Genomic DNA, 9,675 nt, shown 5'->3' on the forward strand with positions numbered 1-9,675 from the left:
ATCAAATTTCCTCGGCCGGGTTACTCTCCCCTGGTCATCAACACTCAAATTGGTCGGTACGACATGAGGAAAGTCTTCATGGATGCTGGCAGTGCCATCAACCTCATGTATGCAAAAACGCTTTGGCAATGAACAAATAACTAACCAACCTCGCACCCTCAGACATCTACTTCCATCGCGTAGTTGCTGGAAAACCAGAGAATCCTTTGGGAACCATCACACTCGATGTACTCTTCGGGTCACAGGAGAACTTCAGACGAGAAATGATCGACTTCGAGGTCGTGGACTAGCCATCACAGTATCATGCAATACTAGGGCGACCTGCATACTCGAGGATTATGGAAGTATCACACCACACCTACCTCATTATGAAGCTACCAGGACCCAACAGAGTTATTACTGTCAAGGGAAGTTTCGCCCAATCCGACGCATGCGACCGTCCTTCAGCATGCAAGCAGAGTACGTGCTACTCAAATATTTCACTATCCACAACATGACGCCCGAGATGAGGACTTCTTTACCAGATCAAGTGCTCGACTCCCCCAAGTATACAAAAGAAGTTCAAATCCACCCCTGCGATCCGAAGAAAACTACCTTCATGGCGTCCAACCTAGAGGCATAGGAAAGCGCGCTAGTTGAGTTCCTCCGTGAACGCTAGGAGATCTTCGCCTGGTTTCCAGCTGATATGCCAGGTGTTTCCAGGGAACTCGCCGAGCATGCACTCAATATATATTCGGGTGCAAACCTGGTTAGACAGTCACTTCGTTGGTTCGCGCAACAAAAGCGCAAAAACAATAGCAAAATAACTTCATCGACTCGAGGAAGCCAACTTCATCAGAGAACTTCAACAGTCAACATGGGTAGCCAACCCAGTACTGGTGCCAAAGAAAAACACAGATGTCCTTCGCATGTGCGTCGCCTTCACCGCACTCAACAAACATTGCCCAAAAGATCACTTCCCGCTCCCAGGAATCGACCAAACTATCGATTCGACGGCTGGCTTTGAACGTCTTTCTTTCTTAGATGCTTACTCTGGTTACAACCAGATCAGATTAGAGGTTGAGGACCAAGATAAACCAACTTTTATCACACCGTCTTTGGTGTAGTGCTATCGCCATTTGGTCTAAAAAATGCGGGTGCCACATACCAGAGGATGATGCAAAGCTGCCTTGGGGAGGATATCGGTAGAAACATACAATTCTACATCGACGATGTGGTCATCACGGCAAAACTTGAAGCAACGCTCATCAACGACATGCGGGAAACATTTGACAATCTCGACAGGTATCACATCACACTCAACCCGACAAAGTGTTTCTTTGGTGTTCCTGCAGGGCAACTCCTCGGATACTTAAACTTAGCAAAGGGAGGCCAACCTCGGGAAAATTCAAGCAATCTTAAAAAGGAAGAAACTAGCAAACGTTAAAGATATACAATAGCTTGCCGGGCGCGCTGCAACGTTGATTCGATTCATCACCCGACTATGGAGTGTTGCCGTTCTACGCATTGATGAAGAAATTAGAAAAAATCGAGTGGAATGAATAGGTAGATAAAGCTTTTGAGGACCTCAAGAGTGTTCCGTCTACACCACCTATCTTGGTAGCACCCAAGGGAAAGGACCCGCTACTGCTATACATCTCTGCTACTAATCAGGTGGTCAGTACCATTTTTGTTGTCGAGAGTTTTGAGGAAGGTAAAACTCATGGAGTCCAGCATCCTGTGTATTACCTTAGCGAGGCCAAGACCCATGAGAGTGGAATGGTGGATAGCTACTCGTGGGTTGTTGGCCACTGGTTGAGTGGTGATCAGTTAGGTTTGAGCTGCTACTAGGGCTGCTTGAGTCCTTTTGGGTACTATGTTTCCCCTTGATTCCACCGACATGAAGGATAAATCAAAGTCTCTCACTAGATTATATCTTCCATTTGCACGGATATGACTCAGTCTAGAAACATCCCTCCTCTCGTGTCCTCCTGCATCGATGTTTGTAGCTCCCATGGAACTTAACTGCGCGCGGCACATACTCGATTTGTCGGCTATTCTCCTTCGCTCGTCGAGTTGTTGTTGCATCTTTGCTAACTAAAGTTCCTAACGATGGAGTAGGTACTGGTACGCCATGAGTTCTTCTCGCGTTGCTTCCGCTGTCATGGGGACCTCCCCACTCATGGCTTGCCTCGCCTTGTCCTAGGTTGCTTGCGGGATCCAAACATACATTCAGTTTTCCCCCACGTGCATCGCCGGTCCCATTGTGGTTGTCATCACCTTCAAGTTCCTGATTTCGGGTGCGGCACGACGCCCTACTGCCTCTAGTGAGATTGTGGGGGTTTACGAAGGGGTTTGCGCAGGAGTCGAATTCCTTTGAATCTTCCCCAGACGCACCCGCGATGATCGCGTACACTGATGGCGTGCTATGTGAAAGTTATAAGTAGAAACATCAGGGTGCAAGACAACTTCTCTAATCTCGAAGTTGATGTTGCCGCATAGTTCATGGTTGATGATGCCCGTGGAGCCCACATCTTGGAGCGTTCGATCCGGTAGCGGTTCGCTTTCATCGTCAGAGGAGAAACTGACAGTAGATCAGTGAGATCCCCCAACTTGTAGTGGATTTGTGGCTTATCATGACATTTGGTGGAGAGTTTACCTCGCTTGATGAGGCGACCGAATATGTCGACATCGTAGTTGGTGCTAAGCTTGCCGCAGATGAACCCGAATGGATCGGATCCGCCCCTCGACCCGACGCGGAAGTTGAAGCATCCGAGATCGTTAGATCCATCCCATGGTCGAGGTTGTCGAAGACTCAGAGAAGGGCGAGTGGGCGTGGAAGAAAATCGATGGACCTGAAACATATTTGGCCACCGATGATCGTCGAGTTGCTTCTTGGTGAAGACGAAAAAGCCGTCGAATCCATGACTCCTGCGCCCAGATTTCCCACAGACGGCGCCAATCGACGAGGTTTGACCTCGGCAATGTCCATGGATATGGACTTAGGGTTTCGGGGAAAGAGGTGTGCTGGTGGTTTCGTCGGCTGATGAAAAAACAAGGTGGTCCGACGATCTATAGATCATCAGGCTAAGTAACCATAATGCAAGAGCGGATCTAGGGTTACAACAATTTTTTCGGTGTCCTCTTCCCGCTAGCTCCTCTCAGCCTTTATGTAGGAGGCTAGGTCTCAGAGTCCAGTTCGGGTCGATTTACAAGTAACCATACAAAGCTATGTTTATGTCGGCTCCTAGATGGACCCTTCATTATGCGAGATTCTTAGTTCTTGGGCTACAGATGCTTCCAGCTTCTGGCTCCATGGGCTTCTTCCCGAATATGCACCAGGGATACTGAAGTGAAATGTCCAATAAGTATGCCCATGTAATATAGGACTTGCTTTTTTTGTGAAGAAAAACTTATGTTAGCCGTAAGCTACACCTACGGTCCTCCATTTTATATGTCAATTTCTTGTTTCTCGTACTTTTATGTGTGGTTATACACTGATATCTACAACCCCAAGTTATTTTTTTATCATACAGATGGCTATAGCCTGACATTAAATTATTGATGCCAAATCATCGGAAGATACAAGGTCAAACCTTCATGGCCTCTCCCTGCCTTCAATCTTTGTCACCAGAGAACCCTAAAGCTTGAGCTCCCACCGAGATTAGCACAACATCCCACAAGAAGACTCTGTCTCCGTAAAACGCCACTGCCACCAGAAGACATGCAAATCATGGACTCTAACACAACCTTTAGAAAGGAAATGGCACCAATGTTCCCTTGCCACCCAATCCAAAAAAACTTCTAGGGTTTTCACCTGGTGCATAAGAGAGGAATATGAGGAGACAACAACAATATACTCCATCCGTTCCACGAAGGTTGTCTGAGATTGTCAAAATTTGGATGAATAGCGACCAAGGGAGGATATTTTTTTTCGGCCAAGGGAAAGTGTCCCTGGCTTTAGATCCGAGTGCAGCGGACTACCAAGATAGCTATCGAGCCACGTCCATAGTTTGCCACTTGTCATCGTCACACTATCCTAACGGTTATGAACACGAGTACCCACCTCATCAAGCCCCGCAACTTCAACCGATCAACCCACACACACATCCCATCTAAGGGCATGCATGCAAAATGCTTGGGAAGGTGATGGCTGTGAAAATAGCCACCATTCTCCGTGTTTAAATAACATTTTAAGTCAAAGAAAGGACTGATAATCTCTCTAGCTTGCTACTAATGACTATTTATTACAAAGATGTGCAATCACTTGTTTTAAATTGTGTTATGCAGGAAATCACACTTTTAAGGCGAAATCAGGAGCATTTATGGAAGAACATCACGTTGCCTACCCAGCCACACAGACTGGAGTCGAAGAGGAGTCTCTAGGAGGTTTAACAACCACTGGTATGGGCAAAGCCCGCCCGTACCAGGTGGCATTGCCTCCGCGAGGTTAAACACAAAAACATTTGTGAAGGCCCCTATATATTTCGAGGATCCAGCCGCCACGCAGAGGGCCCCCATTCTCAGATTGCATTACAACACCCCCAAAGGAGATCCACCACTTCACCACCACCATTGTTCATCCTCTCCATCCCCATCCTCTCCATAGCCATCATATTGTACTTGAGATCTCTTTGCGATTTGGCGACCATTGTAAGAATATTTGATTTCAATCTAAGTATTTTGCACAATGTTTTCTATCCTTGATCTTATTGATATGAGTGAGTAGTCCTCATGGGTTGTGGGTTGAGGTGAATCCTCGCAGCAATTATGTGCATCTAATAATGGGAATATTGTATGGTGATTGAATAGAAGGTATGTATGTTGTTTCTTTGTCTCTTGTCTTGATCCATGGACCTGTAGGTACCCAAGATCCTAGGGATTGACAAAGATGAGAGGTGGGATGAGTGGTGAATTGGCGATCTCACGCGAAACCCAGTGATAGCAAGGGGAGTACGGTTTTCGTTCAATGATCTACTTGGGAGTAACAATAACATCATCATACTTAATGCTTTGATTTATATTTTACTTAATAATTGTTATAACCCGGTGCTTCGTGTTATAACGGTTGGATTTAAAGAGTATTGATATGCATGTGGCTCGCAGGGACTTCAGTATTTAGAGATGTGTTGCCCACAACCTTATCTATATGAGATCATTTCACACATGAATGTGCTTATTATTATCCTTATCCCATATGTGTGCGCAACTGCATGCGAATGTTCAACCCTGACCTATTTTCATCATTGCAACAACCAACATTTCAAAGTAAACTACAAAGGTCTGGTAAACATAAAATAAAACGAGTAAAAATGTCTTGTAGAAGTTCCTTAGATTTCCATTCAGCAGTTGTTTCCCACGGTTCGATAAACCTAGATCTACTAGGGAAAAAACTAACCCCTCCGTTCCTAAATATAGGGTGTATAGTTTTTGGCACGGAAATTAAGAAACGAACATCGAGGACAAGTTACACGATTTTTGGGCAAGATTACCCCTGAATTATTGCTTTGAGAAAATAGAGAAGTTTGCATGTCCTAAGAAAATGCAATCGAATCCGTAAAAAAATGACCAACTGAGTGGTTCTACGCAATACACCTTATATTTTGGAGCTTTTTTTGGAAAAACTATACACCTTATATGAAGGAACGGAGGGAGTTCTATACTTGCTTCAAAAATGAACATGCTTTTTAAAGCATTCATGCTTATTTATACTAGTCGGATGCTTAAGAAAAAAACTTGGTTTCTTTTGTTAAGAACTCATCTAAACACCTTCCATCATACATGGCCTAACTGATGGGAGACACTCACCGTAGACACATGATACAAATCTCCTCGACCGTCTGTGGCTACCTAACCCAAACGATGTTAACCTGGTCTCGGAACTCGGAAGTGTCCATTCGTGCGCCAGCGCTCCAACACCCGCGGGGAGTAGCCCAACTCAAATTCGGGAAAAGCAAAGGCATGGCCCTGACCCTAGCTCAAAGCAGGCGTCACCTGCCCGACCACCACGCTCCAGGGGAATCGCCGCCACGAGGCCATGCGACACGCGACGAGACCTCCATACTGACCATGCCATGGACAAGAACTTTCGCTGCTCCCTCCACCATGCGGGATTTGCCTGGCTGAGGCCACGGATGGTGGCGAGGGAGTTCCTGGGAGGAGGACTACCCATGGCACCTAGGGTTCACCTCCCGTGTTGTCCAGGCGAGGGAGTTCCTCAGAGGAGAAGGACTACCCGTGGCACATAGGGTTCACCTCACGTGTCGTCTAAGGTGGACAACGTAGGGCCTCACAAAGCGTTTTATCCACACTTTCAAGTTTAGGAAAACTAATTTTCATTTTCTTCATATTCTTGAAAAATAACCCCCTCCGTTCCATATTAGTTGCATCTAATTTGAATATATCTGAACACATTTTGTAAATAGATACATTCGAATTCGTGAAAAATAATATGGAACGGGGAGAGTATTCGCAACCTTCTATTGTGAGTTTGTAAGTTTGCATGCAGAATTTATTAAAGGCATACACCTGCGGTAACCTTGAATGAATGGTGACACTCTTCCACTACCATTGCTGTGGATATACTTTATAGGTATTACCATCGACATGGTCCGATTCCGGCAAAGCCAGGTGGCCCATATATGGTGGTGATAGCGTATGGCCCACCGAGCAGCCCACTTGGTATTGATCAAGATGGAAGATATCCAGCACAGAAACAAGGAGCCGGATCCCAACCGACCTACTAAGGTAGCCGAATTCGAACCGACCTACTGAGGTAGTTGGATTCAGGGAGGCCCATGGAGGTAGCCGAATCCTTGGAGGTCTATGACAGGAGTCAAATCCGTGAAGCCTCATGAAGGATGCCGGATCCATGATCCTTAACGTACATGGCAATGTAATATTCCGTAGTTAGGCAACTTGTATTCCGGGTAAGACTCTCCCTAGAAACCCTAGATCTGGGCGCCTTTATAAGCCGGATCCCGGGAGCCCTAAAGGTAGATCTCGAACTAGAAACGAGACAACCATAACTCATTGTAATAACGCAAAAACTTTCAGATAATTCCAAACAAGAAGCAGCAGGCCCTGTCCTCGAGCAGTTGTTCCGAAGCTAGGTAAATCGCGTATTCCGAGGACTCTCCGTCCAATGAACCCTACTTCTTTTCCCCTCCGTGAGGATCCCTCCTCCGAGGTACCGTCGAATAGGAAACGACAACCATGAGTTGAAAATATACATATATTCGACTCATATGAAAAAGTAGCTGATAATAACATTACGATGATGCAAGAGTTAAGGAAAACAAAATCGGAAATCTTCACTCTTATGACTTGCCAATACAGATGTACAAGTAACAAAAACATGGTCTAGAACTTTGTTTTCTATTAAGCCAGCCAGTTACGGGTGCTTCAAACCTGAGTACGCCTGATTCCTGCTCATTTTGAAGTTAATATTCCAAGAAAATCTTGGTACATGTTCATCTTCAACTTGAAATACCTAATTGTTCACATATACACTCATATTCAAGTTACAATATCAAATTTCATTCAGGAAACTCTCGAGCAGCCTAGATTGAGTGATCGCCGTGATGAGCTCCTTGCTTACCTTGCTAATGTCGATCTTGCCGGAACGGCCTTTGGACGTCATGTCGCTGAAGGTGGGTTCCTACTGAGCTGTGATGCAGAGTGTGCGGTGAGTCTTAAGTCTTAACGCGTCCACGGAGCTTGCGCAGCTGGTACTCGTGCGCGGCCACGCTAGGTGAAGTGCAGGTCAGGTTGAACCTGAGATTCCAAACTGTTTCCAGATAGCTGCTCATCAGCTTCAAGTTGAGATTCCGAACTTTTTCTTGGAAACTCGTGCATCCAACAAGGCGTGTATGGAAAACATGTATCTATTCCTGCGCATTGCATGGCGATCTCTTGGTAGTCTTTTGGAAGAATACGGCCCAAGTACTGAAATTTTGAGCTATTCCAATCATAGGCAACTGCTCCGTCTAGTGCTAAAGTCAAGAAAACAACCTCTCTGTAAGGATGAAATCCAAGATATCCAATGTACCCTGACCATCTCCCTTCGGCGGCATGTTCGATGTCGAGAATGTTATCGTCGTCAGAGTTCCATTCAAATTTCTCTTCCGTTGGCGCTACCCAATTCTCACATCTATGAGGCTCGTACCCAAAGTCAGAGCCCACCCTGCGGTAGTTAACATCTTGTAAGACCCACTGCTTGTCCATCTGCTGAGCATAGTTATCGTCCCCATCTAAATGGATCTTTTTGTCAAAGCTCGCAAGATTGGTATCATGTTTGAGCACCCATTTGATTTGACCGCACGAGGATTCATCGAGATGCCAAAGCTGGAGTCCATGACGAGTATGAAATATTGCGCAGTACACCCCTTTGACTGATCTCCCTAAATGAGCACTAGGATATAAGCCGAACTGATGAGGCTTTTTAATTACTTGGTACTTGTAACTTGACAAGCACATTCTGCAAAACGCAATTTGGTACACAAAACATATTAGTAACGACCATAAATTAATGAATCATCCTAGAAAATAAGGTAATGATGGTCAAGAAGAGCGCACCTCATAACGAAGTCGCACTGGCAATGTATGTAGAGTGCACCTCGCCAGTAGACGGCATGATAATTCTTGTACCATGAACGACTCGAAGCCATGTCGGCGACGACCCCCGCAGCTTCCCCTTGCCGGAGAAACGTCTTCTTGTCCCACCGCTCGGTCATTGACGAGAACACATGCATCACGTGTGACGCTGGAGGCCACTCCGCTTCAGGCAACATGTTGTCGCCCAATTCACCGTACGGCACGCATGGTATCAGATAAACCTTGTAGTGTGGCGACATGATTTGGTCAAACGCGAGGAAGGCGGTCTGATCGAGTCCCTGCATGTGCGGCGGAGGGCGTTGGGGCAAACGCGCCCACCCCTGCGTGGCTGGGTTGACGACGTACCAAGACTCGTCTTCCCAATCGGTGCAGAGCAAGAGCCCGTTGCAGTGATCCCTGACCTCGACGCCCTCGCAGGACAGGAAGTCAAGCCCTCCACAGATGGCCGGTCCCGCTGAGGGACGGGAGAAGAACTCAGACACGCTATAAATAACGTAGTTGATGAAGATGCCGCGCACCGAGGGCGAAAGCAAGCGGCTGCGCAGGCGGCCGTAGATGATGTCGCGCCATGCCTTGCAGACCCACCGGCACGCGGCCAGGCTGTGCAGCGGAAGACGCTGGAGGACCTCCAGGAGGACATCATCAGGTAGCACGGCCAGTTCCGCCGCCATATCGTCCATTTCGTTCGCCGCTCCTTTTCTCGATCGGCCGGTGCTCTTCAGGCTGCAAGTTATTGCGAACTGGAAGTATGGAACGATGAGCTAGAGAAACAAGGAAGCAGTTATATTGCCCACGCGCGGTAGGTTGTGTTTACGGATTGGTTGCCAACTCGAGGAGAACTCGTATTGGAGACATAGTCGGATAAGTGGAGGTTTTAATGGAGACAGGCATAAGTTAGCTAGGATCCGTCCAGTTCTAGGCATCGAAGATACCATGCTCCCATGACAGCTGAGCATTTCTCAGCGTGTAAGCATTTCAAATCCCATAACCGGATCGATAATGCTCGTGCGGCTCACCAGCGCCGATCAGAGGTTTTTCTCTACGGTTTTTTATCTTAGGTATTTTGACGTATCATCACCA

The 9,675-nt window shown here is 46.7% G+C and overlaps 1 protein-coding gene across 1 annotated transcript; it reads right to left on the reverse strand.

Annotated features, from left to right (window-relative positions):
- Positions 1-7,679: 7,679 nt before the first annotated feature.
- Positions 7,680-9,266, reverse strand: LOC124687838. The gene is made up of 2 exons (XM_047221575.1): positions 8,557-9,266; positions 7,680-8,458 (listed from the first exon to the last, which is right to left on the reverse strand). Exons 1-2 carry the CDS (start codon positions 9,264-9,266, stop codon positions 7,729-7,731), a joined length of 1,440 nt encoding a protein of 479 aa, XP_047077531.1. The 3' UTR covers positions 7,680-7,728.
- Positions 9,267-9,675: the final 409 nt, after the last annotated feature.

This window comes from Lolium rigidum, chromosome 2 (genome assembly GCF_022539505.1).
Source record: "Lolium rigidum isolate FL_2022 chromosome 2, APGP_CSIRO_Lrig_0.1, whole genome shotgun sequence".
Lineage (NCBI taxonomy): Eukaryota > Viridiplantae > Streptophyta > Magnoliopsida > Poales > Poaceae > Lolium > Lolium rigidum.

What these genes read in the sequence shown, in the direction of transcription:
- LOC124687838 (XM_047221575.1), bottom strand. Translation starts at nt 9,266, where the DNA reads ATGGCGGCGGAACTGGCCGTGCTACCTGATGATGTCCTCCTGGAGGTC. An exon ending in CAGTGCGACTTCGTTATGAG is followed by an intron (nt 8,459 to 8,556) that starts GTGCGCTCTTCT and finishes TGCGTTTTGCAG; the next exon opens with AATGTGCTTGTCAAGTTACA.